Source organism: Sarcophilus harrisii, chromosome 6 (genome assembly GCF_902635505.1).
Source record: "Sarcophilus harrisii chromosome 6, mSarHar1.11, whole genome shotgun sequence".
NCBI classification, from domain to species: domain Eukaryota; kingdom Metazoa; phylum Chordata; class Mammalia; order Dasyuromorphia; family Dasyuridae; genus Sarcophilus; species Sarcophilus harrisii.
Window position 1 is genome coordinate 163888615 of NC_045431.1, and position 18358 is coordinate 163906972.

An 18358-nucleotide genomic window follows, 5' to 3' on the forward strand; every position below is an offset into this window, starting at 1 on the left:
CAGTTAGCCATTCAGACAATAAACAACTATTAAGTATATACTGTGTGCCCTCTAGGTCTGAATTAGTATGAATAAAGAAACACATAAGTCACCATAAGTATTCAAATTCACACTATTTGAAGTTACATTTATTTGAAATATGATTATTTCCTCCAGTTCAATGGAAATATGCAAAGGGAATAAAAATAATGTTACTATTACACAGGACTCATGATTCACACTCATCAGGATCCAGATGTGTGTTAATTAGTTTATTACTATTTTAGCCAAAGCTAACTTGTACCATTGAAGGTATTTTAATAATTGACAGCTGACTGATTTTTTTTTCATATACTTGTTTTTGCTCTCCTAACAAGAACTCTGAATTTAAATTCTAACCCTGAAATTAACTTAATAAAAAGGGATTCATTTCTAGGACCTCATTTAGACAAACTCTGTTTGAATATTTAAAAGAAAAACTGAACCATAGAGCCCAGCATTATGCAATTTTCATGGATGCAAAATTAAGTATTCAAATCACTATTTGCTCTTATAAGCATATCTCAGCTTTTATGTACATAAAGGAGAATATGGTATAAAAATTGTCTGACCTTTATAATTGCTCTGAATCATGCTATATTAATCATTCAACCAAAATTTGTATACCAGCTTCTGTGTGTGGTAATCACTGAGGATATAAAGAAAAAAGGTAAATCTGAAGATCTTGAGAGGTTTGTGAATTTTGAACTTTGAGAGTTCCTCCAAATGCCTAATTCCATGTATTATTCCTGCAATGCTGATGTTAGAAGTCAAAATTATTTGTATACTCAATAATCAATGTTAGATCAAGATTTTTTTTTATGATTTGCGACTTAATAACTATGACTGAATTCCTATATTACAATAAGGTCCCACCATATATAGTTTATTGTTTTACTTGACAAAAAAGATAATACAAATATACATATATGTATATAGTGTGTGTGTGTATGTGTGTGTCAAATATGTATGTCAAAAAATGTACATCAAATATGTATCAAGTGATAGTGTCAAAATGAAGATTTCATAAACTCTGCCATTGTTTATGGGGGTCTTCCATTTGTTTGTTTTAAAACCAGTCTTTTAAAAATGGAGAAGAAAGAAATGTTCAGACAGGAATTAGTGGATGTTCATGGAGTCCCTCTCTTCTGGACCATCGCAGAAGCATGGTCCCAGGTAGAAGGATTTGAGGCCAGACCAGATGACCTTCTCATCACTACCTATCCCAAATCTGGTGAGTTGTCATTTCATTAACAAAATTACCCACATGGCCTATGTGATACTAAGCCAATCATCTCATCTCTCAATATTCTCCATCAGCCATGTCAAAAATTCAGCCATCAGACAGATCTGATCCAGAGTGGGGTTGAAACCAGATTAAAGTAGAGTTCCCATCTGATTTTTAGGTGTTGATTTGTTCATAGATAGATGCATATATATACATACACACATAGATATGTATACAAATATATATTTATAAGTATGAACACATACATATATGTGTGTGTGTATTGTTCTTAATCAATATGCAGCCCGTGGGGATATGGTTTATGGTTTATGGGTTTAGGGCCCTGTTTCTATTTGAGCTTGACCTCACTGATCTAGATTCAATAATTTTTCTAAAGCTCAAATCTCAACGTGTCATTTTCCTACTCAGTAAACTCCCATGATTTCTCCCAACTCCAAGATCAAATATAAAGTGCTCTGTTTGGCATTCAGAGCCCTTTATGACTTAGATGCCTACTACCTATCCAGTCTTCTCACAACTTATTCCTCCACATGGACTCTTCAGACCAGCTCCCTGGCTTCCTGCCGATCCCATCAAAAAGACACTCCATCTCTCAGCTATGGAATTTTCTTTGGCTCTCCCTCATGCCTGGAGAGGCCTCTTCTACCTCCTCTTCTCTACCTGCCAACATCCCTGGATTCTTTTTTCTGGCTTTCTTTTACCTACCAACTAAAATCCCATTTTCTACAATAAGCTTTTCTCAAGTCCTCTTAATTCTAGTGTCATCTCTTTCTTAATCATTTATATATCCTTTACATAGCTTATACATATGTTTGCTTCTTGTCTCCTCCATTAGATTAAGAACTTCACAAGAGCAAGAATTGTCTTTTGCTTTTTTTTTTGTTTCCAGCAATTATGCTCTCAATAAATTTTGATTGACTGATTGATTTTAAAAAGTAAATTAGAGAAGATGACAACCAGCATTGGTTGAAAGAGTTTCCTTCCCTGAGATTTCAGTCCCTATTCCTATTTCTTGTACGCTACTTTTTAAACTAATTTTTCTACACATGATCAAATGGCTCCTACCCAAATTTGGTGAATTTCTCCATTTAAAGGACTGAAGATCTCAACATGTTGGGGGAATGACATAAACTCCTTTGGCAGTCTCATGCAACTTATGGACCTTTTTCAGGATAATTTTTAATAACTAAGAAAAATGCTAATTTTCAGCTCAAGTTTAGTGAAAATAAAGGTGTCATTTCCCTCCCCCACCCCCGGCCATGTCATGAACCCCCCTGAAATTTATTCACAAAAATGCATCTATGGACCTCTGATTAAGAACCTCTCCATTAAGTGTACTATTCCTTACCTGAGTTAAGTAGAAGAGTCCAAGTCCTTCTTGATTGAAGACCAATAAAATCTATGTCCTCTTTCTGCTTTTCAATCATCAAGACAGCAGTATCATACACAAATATCTCACAAGTAAAGGTTTCATCCTAATTAGTTCAGATGGATTATTAATCGGCTTGTATTAGTCAACAAATCAGAAGAGTTTTGTACCTGCAGTACTACTAACATGAATTCTCCAATACTGAATCCTTCATTTGATTTTTCTGTGTTTTATAAGAGCAACTTGACAAATTCAAGACCAACTAGATCTGGGATCTCAGTGCTATATAATCAAAAGATTCTTGCTAGGCCCCCTTCCTTCCCACTTTTAATTTTAACATAACTTTATCAAGCAATTTCCTTCATAAAAAGAATAACTAGCATTTATATAGCATTTACTATGTGCCAAGCATTGTCTAAACATTTTACAATTTTATCTCATTTGATCTTCACAACAACCCTGCCAGTCTGTGCCATTATTATTATTTTACAAATTAGGAAACCTAAGGCAAACAAGGGTTAAGTGACTTGCCCAGACTCACCCAGAAGATAAGAATCTTAGATGGGACTTGACCTCAGGTCCTATTGACTCAAATACCAGTATTCTGTCCATGGAGCCACTTAGCTGCCTGCAGGTTCCTTGTGTGAAAATCCTTTTTTCTTTAATAAACATAATTCCATAAAAACTGAAATAAAGTCTTCTTCTTATCTTAATAAATATAATTTCTATAATTTACTTTTTCAGGTACCACTTGGGTCAGTGAAATCTTGGATCTGATCTATAACAATGGAGATGTAGAGAAATGCAAACGAGATGCTATATTCAATCGGATCCCTCTCATGGAACTGATAGTGCGTGAATCTATAAATGGTATTTCTCGTTAATGTATCTTTATATTAGAAGAAATTAACCATTCTCATACTCTTCCCATCATCTCTACAGTAGACTTTATTAAAAAATATAATGGAAAAAAGTCTGCAAAGATTAAAAAAAAAGGATAGGAAGCTAATCAAATATAATTTGAGAAAATAATAAATTATAATATTTAATCAGCCGCTAACAGCAACAAATTCTTTCCCTTTATTCTGCAACCACTTGATAGTAAAGGGAACATGAAGGGGGCAGTCATTGACCAAGAAGTACATATCCCCTAAATTCAGATGTAAAGATTTTTAGTCATTTGTTCAGATCCTAAAGGAAAATCTTGAATGTGCTTATGCAGCATTGCATATTTTTTAATAGGAGGAAGCGCTATCCCCAGGAAAAACAAGAACTCAAGCCAAGTCTTTGTTTCTCAACAGATCTCTCAAATAACAACATTCTTCCCCTGGCCTTTGGTAGCCCTATTAAACTACCACTGCTTAAGGTTCCCTTTTCTCTGAAGCTTGGCCCCAGGCTTCCTGACAGTTCCTGATGCTATTAAAACTTGTCCCATAACTTGTTTCCCAGTTAAATAACAGAAAGGATAAGCACTAGGCTTAGCATAGGAAGGCTGAGTAAGTCTACCTCAGAGAGTTTTGAGGACTTCGGTGCTGAGCACATCTCCTATCATCTCTCAGCCTCAGTTTTTTCATCTCTAAAATGGAGATAGTCATCTGTCTCAGAGGATGAATGGTAGCTCTTTGCACATCTTCAAACCATTCTATGGCCAATTGTACTCTTGTCTAATTTATATTTCCCTCCATTTCATTTGAAAATCAGCCACCATAGTGTATTGAGCACTGGACTTGGCATTGGGAGTTCAAAGCCTATTTTGACATTGAAGTCAGTGAGTCAAGCTCTGACCAGTATTAGCTATGAAACGAAAAAGAACACTAGACCTGTTTCCTCAGCCCTAACAGGATAAGCATGATGACACATGTTTATATGATTGGTTTGTGGCCTGACTAAGGTGTTTTGTCCAGTAAATCTATAGAGTCAGTCAGTGCATTCTGAAGAAGGAAATGGAGCAGAGGATCAAAAACATTCATTTTTAGACTTAGAGAACTGGCATTCCTGGGTGAGCCTGGGCAATTTACTTAAAGTCTCAGTTTCATCTGCAAAACAAGAGGATTTTACCTCTATCTTTTACAAACCAAATAACCTCCATGTTGATTCCAATTCTAATCTATGAATTAATTTCAAGAGACTCCAAGAAAAATGATGCAACCAAACCATGCATTTGCAGAATTAAACTTAGGTTTGTTTGTTTGGTTTTTTTTAAGTAAGAAGGTGAAGGAAAACATCAACCACACCATAAAATTAATTTTCTATGATTTATTAATTATATAATTAACTTTAACAATGAAAGAACATGCTAATGATGACTTGGATTATAAGACACATGTAATCATTGTCAGTCTTGTCATTTCTTTCGATACCAATAGGTATAAAGAAGTTGGGAGAAATGAAGTCTCCACGCCTAGTGAAAACCCATCTGTCAGTGGAACTCCTTCCTTCCTCTCTATGGAAGAATAACTGTAAGGTAATCAATTTGAAAGGAAATAGGAAGCTGCTATTTCCTTCTCTAATCAGGCCTTCCCCACAAATGAAAGAGGTATTTGCTTCCCAGGGAGGAGATAATTAGATAAGATATTGTCTACAGGGATGGCATCCATTAAATCAGAGATTCACAGAATCAAAGGTGGAGAAGTTTTTAAATAGCTATCATTTTATATAGCACTTATGTTTTGCAAAGCACTTTATAAAGAGTATCTCATTTTGTCCTCACAATTACCCTGGGAGGTAGATCCTATTATTATTTACATTTTTCCAGTGATGAAATTGATACAGACTTCCACAAGGTTACACAGGTAGATAATGTGTGGGTCTGGATTTGAACTCAGACCTTCCTGGCCCCAACTCTAGTGCTCCATCTCCTGGGCCACCAAGCTGCTTCTCTTCCTAGGGATCATTCCACAACAGCACTTAGCTTCTATATGAGTATGTGACATAAAATAGCTATCACATTGAATCAAAAAGCCCTTATGAAGGTAATTTCTCCCCTAAATAATATCTCTTTAGAATAAAGCCTTCTTCCCTATTTCCTTACCATTTTGGTATCCTGATGCCTGGCACCCTGCTTGACATATAGGAGATACTTTTAAAGTATATGAAGGAATGAATTAAATGGAACCTATTCAGTAGTAGATATCCCTAACTGGAAAGTCACTTGCTATTGTGCACTCTTATCAATCATTCCACACACACCGGAAGGGTTGATATTTGTAAAGCACAGGTCCAAGCAGATCACTCCTCAATTAAAAAAAAAAACTTATAGGACCACCACTGAACTCTAGGATGAATAAAAATTCCTCTACTTCATCTATGAAACCCTTCAAAACCTATCTCCAGCCCACTTTCCAGCCCATAGTACAAATGTTTCTTCATTCACTGAATTCCAGCAAAATTATGCATTTTGCTGTCCCCGGTACTGAACTCCCCCTATGTCCCTTGCTGAGTTCATTCATCTCACTTTCCCTCAGTTTCCTTATTTTTAAAATGAGGGAATTAGAAGGTCCTTTCCAGTTTTAAATATATGCTCCTCTGACCTTCTATTTCTTTGTGGTTTATTCTTTATCTGGTTTGTGTCTTTCTGGGGTTATCAAACTGTCTCCTGTGCTTGTAATAAACTCTCTCCTCACTTCTTCCCCAACATCCCTAGTTTGCTTCAAGCTTAGCCGATATTCTAGGTACTAAAGAATTCCACTCCTTTATAAGTTCTCCCTATAAAATTACCTTGTATTTATTGTATGCTTTTTTATTTAATTTTCTTTGTATACCATTTCCCCCAAAGGAATGTAACTTTCTTAAAAGTAGAAGATAGTTTGTTACTTTCTTTGCATGTCTAGCACAATGTCTGGCAAATAATAAAAATTTAATAAATACTTATTAAATAGATGAATAAATGGTTTTAAAACATCATATAGTAGCCAACATTTATGACTTAGTAAGTAAAATATATCGACACAGAATTTTCTTTAATGACTGCAGTGCCTTTAATATCATTCTTTTGGTAGAATGGGATAACCGCCCTTGGGCTACCTCCAGAGACAATTCTGGTACATCTGAAGGACCTAGTCTTTGAGAAGGCAATGGAACACCCTTACTGGCTACTGCACAGGAAGAGCTGCCTAGTCAACAGTCTTTATTTAAAGGGAGAAAAAAGGTCATAGAACTATCTCCCCACTCCCTGCTTCAAATAGAAAGTTTCAGAGAGAGTTCCAGAACATGTGTTATTTCAGGAAAACAAAAAGTAGAGAGTGAAAGCAGAAGTTCTTTCTCTTTTCAGCTCTATCCTGAAAGTTCCCATGGTATTGTCTTCTTGCCAGAGCATATGAAAAAAAAAAGACCTGGAAACCCCTATTATATCAAAATAATAACATCAAAGTATTGTAGTCATCAAAAAATTAAAATATACTGTACTTAGAGCTAGGTGTCCTAAAGGATAGAGTGCTAGGTCTAGAATCAGAGAGACTTCAGTTCCATCCTCCCTCAAATGCAAGCTGTAAGTCCATTAACCTTTGTCTGCTTTAGTTTTTTAATCTGTAAAATGGGAATTATATTAACACCTACCTTACTGGGTTGAAAGAATCAAATCTTTACTTTATGTATAGTTGCAAACTTTCAAGAGTAAGCTGATGAGACATGAAAACTGACTGCTTTACTTTTAAAAATCCAATCTTGACATTTCAAAACTCAACAAGTTGGGATGAGATGCCTACTATGTGATAGGCACTGTGCCAGGCATACAAAAACACTCCTTGCTTTTGTTTTCTGGAAAGAGAGGTAAGAGAATGACATGTAAGAAAAAATGAAATATTTCATATTCAAAATACAAAGTAAATCTCTATAGTCCACAGAACAATAGTTCTTTTGTAGTAGAAAATATGTATTGTCATAGAATCACAAAATCATAGGGTGAAAAGGGACTTCAGTCAGTTCATCCACTTCTCTCCCAAACCATAAGCCTTATCTATAAAATTCTCAACTATTCCAGGAGTATTTGAGGTTTTTTTCTTTTAAATGGAATCTCTGGTGTTAGGTTTATTTTCTTGTGGTTGGCTTCTTTCTCTTATAGATAGAATGCAGAAAAAGATTTTAATTGAAGATCATAATTTAATTGGATTTTGGTTAGCTAGGACTTTTTCATAGTAGAGCATTTATAGTTGTGATGACATAATTTTGTGTTTGTTAGAAAACACATGCAGTAGTGTAATGGTGAATGTTTAATAACTGAGTTGTAGAGGACATTAGGTGACTCTGAGGATAAAGCTCTGAGGCTGGAGTCAGGCCTCAATTCAAATCCAACCTTAGACATTTACTAGCTAGGTGACTCTGCTCAAGTCATCTAACCCTCTGCCTCAGTTTCCTGATCTGTAAAATGAACTGGAGAAGGAAACAGCAGATCACTCCAGAATCTTTGCCATGAATATCTCTAATGAAGTCACAGAGAGTTAGACATGACTTAAACAACTGAAGAACCCCACAGGGAAAAAAAATGTAGATTGAACCCACTTTTCAGTTTAATCTATATTATTGATATTTTCTCCAATATTCTCTTAATTATAGACACAACAACAACAAAACAATAAATTAAGTCCTGATTTGTAGCCTTTTGCCAATATTTGAGATATAAATTCTCATACTGAAAATTTAAATTACTTCTCTCAAGGCAATTCGAATTGACTATAACACATTCCTGGAGCACCGAAAATGGTGCTCTCTCCCCTGAATGTTGTGCTAATGAACAGTATGGAGGCCTTTGTCAGAGGACGGAGGTGGAGGCCTAGATCTGAAAGTAGGAAGGGGCAATATCTGTTACTGAAGTCACTTAATATCTTCTTTTAAAAGAATCCTAATTAACCTCCACAAATCTCCCATTTCTTCCCACAGATGATCTATGTAGCACGGAATGCTAAGGATGTTGCTGTCTCTTACTATTATTTTTATAAGACAGCAAAGATGCACCCAGACCCTGGTACTTGGGAGGAGTTTCTGGAGAAATTCATGACAGGAAAGGGTAATATTAACTATGCAGTAATGGAATATTATTGTTCTATAAGAGGTGATAAGCAGGCTGATTTCAGAGAAGTCTGGGAAAATTTACATGAATTATTGCTGGGTGAAGTGGATAGAACCAAGCAAACCTTGTACACAGCAACAACAAGATTCTGTGATGATCAACTGTGATGGCCGTGGTTCTTTCCACAATGAGGTGATTCAAAGCAATTCCAATAGACTTGTGATGGAAAGAGCTATCCTCCTCCAGAGAGAGGACTATGGATATTGAATGGGGATCCCAACGTAACTTTTTCATCTTTATTTTGGTGGTTGTTGTCTGTTTGCTTGTTTTTTTCTTTCTCATTTTTTCCCTTTTAATCTTATTTTTCTTGCATAGCAATGTGGAAATATGTTTAGAAGAATTGAACATAATTAACTTATATTGCATTACTTGCTGTGCAGGGGAGGACAAAGGGAGGAGAAAAATTTGGAATACAAGGTTTTTCAGGAGTGCATGTTGAGAACTATCTTTGCATGTATTTTGAAAAATAAAAAGCTATTATTTAAAAAAAAGAGGAGGGGGAAAAGACTAAGTATTGATTGAATCTGAGCTCAAAAGTAAAAAATACTCGATGATTGAATGATTGAATGAAGGGATGTGGAGTTCACAGTGAATTAATATATATTAACTGAGATCCCTTTAGGTATTTCCTATCTTCTTAGACAGGAAATAATGGCAAAGTTCATGGCATAATGAAGAGAATGCTAGATATGGAGTTAGGAAGACTTGAATTCAAATTCACATTCAGACACTGTGTGACCTTAAATGGTTACCTAATTGGGACTGCTAGGTGGTGCAGTGGATAGAGCACCAGCCCTAAAGTCAAGAGGACCTGAGTTCAAATTTGAATTTAACTCCAATTGCCCTAGGAAAAAAAAAAGTTACTTAATCTCTCTTAGCCCCACTTGTCAAATAGGAATACCATCTCATTCCCCAGGATTGTTATAAGAAGTTTTTTTTTAAGATAAAATACTTTGCAAAACTGAAATCACTATTCAAATGTTAATATTATTGTTACAAAAGTGAAGGAAAGTCAAGGAAATCTACTCACTTGACTTTGGATAAAAAATTCCATCTGCATCCAGAAAAAGAACTAGGGAGAACTGACTATAAATCAGCAAAGGCTATGATCATTTATTTTTTTCTGGTTTTTTTTTTTTTCCTACTCTCCCATGGTTTTCCCCTTTTATTCTGATTTTTTTCCTCAACATAATTCCTAAAACAACATGTATTAAAAATAAATAAATAAATTTTAAAATGAAGGAAAAATTTTAAAAAGAGCTGAACATGATAAAAAAAAAAAACAATATTTTATGATATCCCTTCCAAGTAGAACAGGTATTATAAATAATCAGAACTTGTAGATCAACTTTTTCCAGAATAATTTGCCAAAATTCATTCTCATTACCCTAATACACACCCTCATCTTATGCCTGGAATGTTTCAAAATTCTCCAAATTTGTCTTCCTGCCTCCAATCTGTACCTTCTCAAATTTTCCACATTTTGCAAAACTTAACTCAGTTGCTACACAATAAAGGAGAGATTGCTTTGTCTATTATACAGGAGAGACTATATTGATTATCTTATCCTTTTAAAAGTAATTATCTAACCTTGACAAATGAAGTTATTGTGGTTTAGTCGTTTTTAGACCTTACTATGAATGATCCCATCTTGGCAAAGACACTGGAGTGTTTTGCCATTCTTTCTCCAGCTTACCTTACAAATGAGGAAACCAAGGCAAATAGGGTTAAGTGACTTCTCCGGAGCCAGTGTATCTGAGGGCAGATTTGAACTCAGGAAGATGAGTTTTCTTGACTCCACTGTTACTCTATGCACTATGATGCCACTTACCTGCCCCAACAAATTAATATGAACACTTTTTTGATTGAATTTCAAAATCAAAATGGAATGTGAATAAAGCCTATACATCTAGATTGTGTACATTAATTCTGGTTGTCAATCAAAAAAGATGGTCTTACCTAACAGGGAATTACTTTTAACTGATGGGGTAATCAGTGGAACCTTATCCTCACACTGGCATTCAAGACATTGCACTATCTTCCCTAGTCCCTAGAACTATATAATTTTACATAGTTATATAGTTCCCTTTGTCTCCTGTGACTCACCACTTCTATAACTCACTACCAGATCTCCTCCATCAAAAATGGCTGTACTCATTTCTTCCCAAGTTTGTACTAAACAAGTCTATATTTTTGCTCTTGTTCATGATATTCTCTCTATATAAAATGTTCTTCCCCCGTCTTCTTTTAGGATTTAAGTTCTACTTGTCCTTCAAGGCTCTGCTTAAGTCCCAACTTTTTGCATAAGCTCCTAAATCTAGAATTGTAGAGTTCCAAAGAAGATATCCAATCCAACCCTCTATTTTAAAAATAAAAAAATTGAATCCCAGAGAAGTAAAGAACTTATGCATTCCATCTAGATTGCTAACACATTGAGCACAGACTACTTATTTTTAAGAATGTCCTTTTTATTCCTAAAACTTAGTGCCTTAATTGTATCAGTATTCAACAAACAATTGAGCCATATTGTATTATACCAACAAGCTCCTTGTTGTTGTTTTTTCCTTTATATCCCTAAAATTTAAGTGTTTTCAACAAAGTTGGCACTTAATAAATGCTTCTTGAATTAAAATGGGATGACATGATGATGGTGACATTAACAAGAAATGTGGGTGGATTTTAAAAGTTTTTCCTTCCTAAGAAACCTTTCTTCCCCCTGAATGTCTTGTCTTATCTTTTGTACCTTAGTGAGTTTTGGTTCCTGGTATGACCATGTGAAGGGCTGGTGGGAGAAAAAGAAGGACTACCGTATCCTCTACCTTTTCTATGAAGATATGAAGGAGGTGAGAGAAAAACAACTCTTTTCCATATGAAACTCTCTTCAATCAGTAATTATTTCAGATACAACTATCCTATAATCTTATCTTCTTCTGAAAAGTGTCTCATACCCTTCTTATGAAGATGAAGAGAGATGAAATAGACAAGAATATTCAATTAGATGGATTCAAAACTAATTGGAATGGCCAGACTCAAAAGAGTTATTATTCATGGTTTAACACCAGTATTCCAGAAGGTCTCCAGACGGTTGCCCCACAGATCTGTGTTTTACCCTGTTATTCAATATTTTTATCAATGACTCAGATAAAGTCTTAGATGGCATGTTCATCCAATTTAGGGATGACTCAAAATTGGGAAAGGTTGTTAAGATGTTAGAAAAGAAAGTCAGGGCCCCAAAAGGCCTTTACAGGATAAAGTATTGGCCTGGCTCCCACAAAATCAAATTCAGTAAGCATAAATATAAAGTCCTATGCTTGAGTGACAAAAAAAAAATATCAGCTTTCCATATAAAAGATGGGAGACATGATTAGATGTATAAGGTCCCCTCAAGTTATCTGATTAAAGCAATTGCTTTACCCCTTCATTTTTGCCACTCTACATTCATTTTGTGGTGATGTCCTGTTTATAGAAAAAAATTGGAGAGCTTGGAAATCTTTGATACACTCTGCCATCTTCCCAGAATGCCAGGAAAATAATTTTTCTTTAAAAAAGAAAGTTGAAGGATTTTAGTGGACCATAAGGTCAATCAATGTAAGCCAGAAGTTATGTGGCACCCAAAAAGCTAATATTGTCTTCAACTTCAACCAAAGAAGCATAGCTTCTAAGAATGGGAAAGTGTAAGTACAATTGTATTGTGCCATCAGCAGCCATATGGAATGTGGTCTTCCATTTTAGAAGGATTTTGATAAGCTGGAGAATATTCAGAGTAAATAATTAGGACAGTAAAGGGCCTGAGGCCATAATGATCCCTTGAAGGAACAGGATAAATCAGATAAGAAAAGACTTGAAAGAACTTAATAACCTGTCTTCAAGTATTTTCAGGGCTTTCATTTGGAACAAAATTTTCATGTGTTTGTTTTTTGGCTTTTTTTTTTTTGGTCCAAGAGAATACAAATAGAAGCAAGAAGTGGAAATCATAAAGAAAGTAATTTAGGTATGATGTCAATGAAACACCTCCTAAAAATGAGAGCTGTCCCAAAGTGGAATGAGTCACTTTGAAAGATTGTGGATTAACTCCTTTGGAGATCTTCAGACAGGAACTGCATAACCATTTGTTGTCTATGTTACACTGGGGAATTTCTCTCAAGTATGAGTTGAGATACCTAGCCATTATAATCCAAACTTAAAAATTCTATGATTCCATGATTCTCTAGGACCCAAAACGTGAGTTATTGAAAATACTGAAATTCTTGGAAAAGGATTTGCCAGAAGAGATTGTGAATAAAATCCTCTATCACACCTCCTTCGAGATAATGAAAGACAACCCAACAACCAATTATACCATGGTGCCAGAAGATGAAATGGACCACAAAATATCTCCTTTTATGAGAAAGGGTGAGAGGAACACTCTTATTCAAAGGTTATCTTAAAACTCATCTAATCCAATCCTCAAATTCCATGAGACTAGTGATGGCAAGAATTGGGGGAAAGAAATAGTAACCATGAGTGTTTTTTTGTTGTTCTTCAATCATTGTTGGTTATGTCTAATTCTTCATGATCTCATTTGGGGTTTTCTTGACAAATATTTCCTTCTCCAGCTCATTTTTCAGATGAGGAAAACAAGGTAAATAGGGTTAAGTGATTTGCCAAGGGTCACACAGCCAGTAAGTGTGTGAGGATGATTGTGAACTTTGGTCTTCCTGACTCCAGACTTGGTGCTCGATTCAATACACCACCTACCCACCCTATGAGTGGCTTAGAAGAGTAATAAGATGAAGGGGGCAAGAAGAAAAATACAACTTCAAGATAATATTCTGTGGCAAACCTCTTTACTGCCACAAATCTTACCTGTTGGGAAGCCTTCTTGAGAGAACTTTCCCTTGGCATGCAAAGCCAATATCCCAACCAGTGTCTTCCCTGAGATCCTTTACTGAAGCAAGACACCTTGGACTACTGGAATGACCTGGGGTTCCTCATTCAGGAGAGTGTTAGTATCTGTAGGAGAAATAGGAGCAAGGATAGCTGATGGTGGGGTGTACTTACTGAGCAGCTCTCTCATTGATAAAATAAATAAGTTATGCCATCTAGGAGAGGGTGTGGGTGGAAAGGGGGGAGGGTATTGAAACACAAAGTTTTGCAAGGGCATTGTTGAAGAATTGGCCATGCATATGTGTTTATTTTATATAGTTAGCATATTTTGAGTAAAAGTTGTAGATGGATAGGCAGTTTAAATGGTATGGGACTGAAGATGGCAGAGAGAACACACATTTCTCTCTGACCTTCTTTATAAGCTGCACAATAATTACAAAATCCAGTCTCTGAATTAGCTCTGGACAGGCAGAACCCACAACTATTGGGAGTGCAACAAGGTATCAGCAGAAGATAATTTCAAAGATTGCCAAAAAAAATCTGTTTCAATTGGAAATGGGAGGGAGCCAGCCAGCACAAGCAGCTGAGCACAAACACCAGCACAGATAGCTTATAGTCCCAAGGCAGAGAACTTGCTGGAGGAAACAGAGCAGAAAAGATCTGTTTCAATCAGAAATGGGAGAGAAGCAGAGAAGTACAAACAGCTGACCACAAATGCCAGCACAGACAGAGCAGAGCCACAGGCCAGAATAGTTTCAGTGTGGCAGTTTAAATTCTGCAGGGCAGAGAGTTTGTGGGAGGAAAAGGACCAGAGAAGGTCTGTTTCATTTGGAAGTGGGAGAGGGACAATGAGTCCCAGGCAGCTGACCATAAACACCAGCACAGACAGCTCAGAATCCCAGAACAGTGCAGTCTCAGGGTAGCTGAGCAGATTCTGACCACAAACACCAGGGCTGACAGCACAGAGCCAAGGGCATTGCTAACAACTCCGTGTGACAGAGCCAGCACCAGAAGTGAATCAGCACTTTAAAGAGCACTCTAACAATTGAAAGCTTTTATGGTGAAAGAGAAGAACAGATTTCAAATCCTAAGACTAAAGACAGATTGTCTCCAGATGAATCTCCAAGGGATGAAATAATCTGATCCCCATAACACAAGGCTCTCCTAGAGGAACTTAGAAAGGATCTTAAAAGACAGCTAGAGGGAAAATGGGGAAAGGAATGAAAGTCTTACAAGAGAGTCTGGAAAAGGAAACACAAAATAGATATAGTGAAATGGAAAAAGCATATAACTCATTAAAAGATAGATTTGACAAACTGGAAAAAGAAAACAACTCCAAGAAAAACTGAATTTGTGAAACAGAAAAAGAAAATAGCTCCTTAAAAAACAGAATTTGTGAAATGGAAAAAAAAATTCCATAGAACAAAACAACTTATTCAAAAATTCAATTGGACAAATACAAAAGGAAATTTTAAAAATGTTAATAAAGAAAATAACACACTAAAATCCAGAATTGAACAAATGGAAATGAATGACTCAATAAGGCAACAACAATCAGTCAAGAAATGTTATGGGACTTGGAGCTTAGAGTAGCTTCGGAGGATTTGGGGATTAGTCAAGTTCAGTTGTGTTCTGCTATTGTCCAGAAATTCAAATGAGAGACAGACCAACAGACCGACAGACACAGACTCAGAGACATACAGAAAGAGAGAGAAAGAGCCTATTATGTTCTAGGCACTTTGTTAAACACTGGAGTATAAAAAGAAACAAAAGACACTTAAAATCTAATGGGAGAAATATAAAAATATGCTGTCAGGGGTATCTGCTTGAGCAAATTTGGAGATATGAAGATATTCGATTACATACTTATTAAAATAATAAAGTTCCTTGTTGGGATTTGCTACAATTGGGTTTTCCTAGATAATTTGGGTAGACCTGAAGTCTAGGACAGAGTGCAAGACCAGGAATCAAAAAGATTAAAGGTTAAATCCATCCCTAAACATTTAATAGCTGTGAGATCTTGAGCAAGTCATCCAGCTTCAGTTTTTTCATATATAAAATGGGGATAATAGCAATAGCCCCTATCTCCCAGAGTTATAGTGAAGATCAAAGGAGCTTTTAGTATACTATCTGCCATATACTAAGCACTATATAAATGATAGTTCTAGTGATTATTATGCAGGAGATTATCTTAGTAAATGTGTTTCATAAACCTTAAAGTATATTCGAAAAGTCTAAATGAAATTTCAAGCTTTTGAAACTTAACATACAAAAGAGGATCACAGATTTAACAATGTTACACAGTTACCTATTAATTTGGGAACAACTAGATGGCATAGTGAATAGAGTACCTGACCTGGAATCAAGAAAACTCACCTTCCTGAATTCAAATCTGGCTTCAGACACTGACTAGCTCTGTGATCCTGGGAAACTCATTTAACTCTATTTGCTTCAGTTTCTTCATCTGTAAAATGAGCTTGAGAAGGAAATGGCAAACTACTCCAGAATCTTTGCCAAGAAAACTCCAAATGGGGTCATGGAAAGTTGAACATGACTAAACAACAACAAACCTATTAATTTAAGGCTCAAAACTGTACTAAGACTTTAGAGACATTGTGTATTAATGTATAAGATTATTTGAATATTAAATAGTATTATGTTAATGATTCTCTCTGGTATCTACAGATATCCAAGCTAAAAGAAAAGATTGAAGGAATCTTTAGTGCAGTGAAGAAAAAATTGTGCTTAGAAATAGGAAGCATCATTTTCCTGAATTCAAATCTGGCCTCAAATACTTCCAGATGAGTGACTCTGAGCACATCACTTACTCCTTTTTTGCCTCAATTTCCTCATCTGTAAAATGAGCTGGAGAAGGAAATGACAAACCACTCCAGCATCTGCCAAAAGAACCTTAAAATAGGATCACAAAAAGTTATGCAGTACTGAAATGACTGAACAACAATACCAAAGAGAAATGGTGATGATATTCAAATACTCCCCAGGGCAGCTAGCTTACCTTTTTTAAAAGCCATATTTCATCCACTTTCATTCTAAAAGATTTTGGTGGAAACTTTTTGAATTCTTCATATTCCACATCTGAGTTCAATAAAATTAACAAGAAAATGAAACCGTGGGGCAACTAGATGATGCAGTGGATAGAGCACCAGCCCTGAACTCAGCAGGACTGAGTTCAAATCTGGCCTCAGACACTTAACACTTCCAAGTTATGTGATCATGAGCAAGTCACTTAACACCAATTGCCTCAGCAAAAAAGAAAGAAAGAAAGAAAGAAAGAAAGAAAGAAAGAAAGAATGAAAGAAAGAAAAGAAAAGAAAAGAAAAGAAAAAGAAAAAGAAAAAGAAAAAGAAAATGAAACTGTTCAAATTTTAAATCCCAGAATCCTTTACTGGATGGTTCAAGAGCTATTTAAGCCATTGTTGCACAGATATGTTGGAAAAGCCAACGATTTAGTGAGAATAGGTGAAGCAAAGTTCTGGAAACAAAATACAAGGTTTGGGCCATGATTTGGAAAGCAGACTAAAATTGGTTTGATGGGAAAGTGATACAATGGGTTAATATTCTAATCTTTCTTTCCTGCCAGGGATTTCAGGTGACTGGAAGAATCATTTCACCGTAGCCCAGTATGAGAGATTCGAAAAACATTATAACCAACAAATGGAAGGTACTACACTGAAGTTTCGATCTGAGATCTAAGGAATGTCTCTCTTCCCTCCAAACTTCTGAAATGTTTTGCAAGAAGAAAAATACCTAGCAATAATATGTATAGGCTTTGAGCTTCTGCAGTTGCATGACTCAGCACTTTATATAGATATTGCTAAGAAAAGTCCTAAGCATTTAAATCGGAAGATGTAAAGAACGATTGTCCAAGATTTCCTAATAAACTCTCTGCTCCAATGTTTATATTATCTTAAAGAATTAAATCATGAAACAATGATTTTAAAAGCACTCAATTACACATTTTCCTATTGTACAATGTTGTAACTAGAGTTGAACAATGGGTCCTTGTCCAAAAGCAAAAAAATTTATAAGGTTGAAATTTTGTTAGATTGATGATTTTAAAAGGTTATAAAGTTTTTAAAGTTAATTTGTGTTGTGTTTGATAGCTTGTGGAATTTAGTAGAATTAAAATGCACTTCTTTAACAAAGACTTAGTTTAAAGTGGAAATTACCAGAAGGTAGAATATATGCCAGAAGTGAATTCCTCACTAGGTGGGGCCCACCAAGTTCCCAATCAAAGTGGCCACCTAAACACATCCTATATAATTTTCTCTTAACAAAGTTCAGCATCTTTGTATCTCTCCTACTTGACTGACTTTGTCTTAATTATTTCCTATACTATTTTTACATCATATGTTTTAAAGTTAATTTGAGACTTCCGGCCAAGATGGTGACGAGGAGGCACACAGCTGTGTAAGCTCCGCATTTTCTCTCAGAATCCATCTCATTACAAGCCTCTGAATTAATGCCTGACTGAAAAAAAAAACCCACAAACAGTTATCAAGAGAAGACATCCTTCAGATTTGCCAGGAAAGGTCTGTTTTTGCTTGAGGGCGGGACGGTTTTAGATCTGGCACAGGCTGAGGGCAGGTAGCGGCAGCGAGAGCTTGGCAGGCAGCTCACAGCCGAGCAGACCGGAGGGGGTTGGGGTGTGATCTCAGCCATCTCTGCGGGGAGAGCTTCACTGCAGGATTGGATACTTTGCCCTGGTAGCAAGTCAGTAGCCCAGCAGAGAAGCTAAAAACACGGGGGGTGAAGAATACAACCCCAAACA

General features: G+C 35.9%; 1 protein-coding gene across 3 annotated transcripts in view; it reads left to right on the forward strand.

Moving 5' to 3' along the window:
- The window catches only part of LOC100926950 (sulfotransferase 1 family member D1-like), a 31802-nt gene extending 13799 nt beyond the window's left edge, over window positions 1-18003 (forward strand). For all 3 annotated transcript variants that reach the window (XM_031941581.1, XM_003774249.4, XM_023506636.2), the window contains 7 exons: window positions 1098-1252; window positions 3381-3506; window positions 5003-5100; window positions 8511-8637; window positions 11449-11543; window positions 12912-13092; window positions 17168-18003. In XM_031941581.1, the coding sequence (XP_031797441.1) occupies window positions 1108-1252; window positions 3381-3506; window positions 5003-5100; window positions 8511-8637; window positions 11449-11543; window positions 12912-13092; window positions 17168-17280 (885 nt within the window). In that variant the 5' untranslated portion in view covers window positions 1098-1107 and the 3' untranslated portion in view covers window positions 17281-18003. The remainder of the gene's footprint in view (window positions 1-1097; window positions 1253-3380; window positions 3507-5002; window positions 5101-8510; window positions 8638-11448; window positions 11544-12911; window positions 13093-17167) is intronic.
- Window positions 18004-18358: the final 355 nt, after the last annotated feature.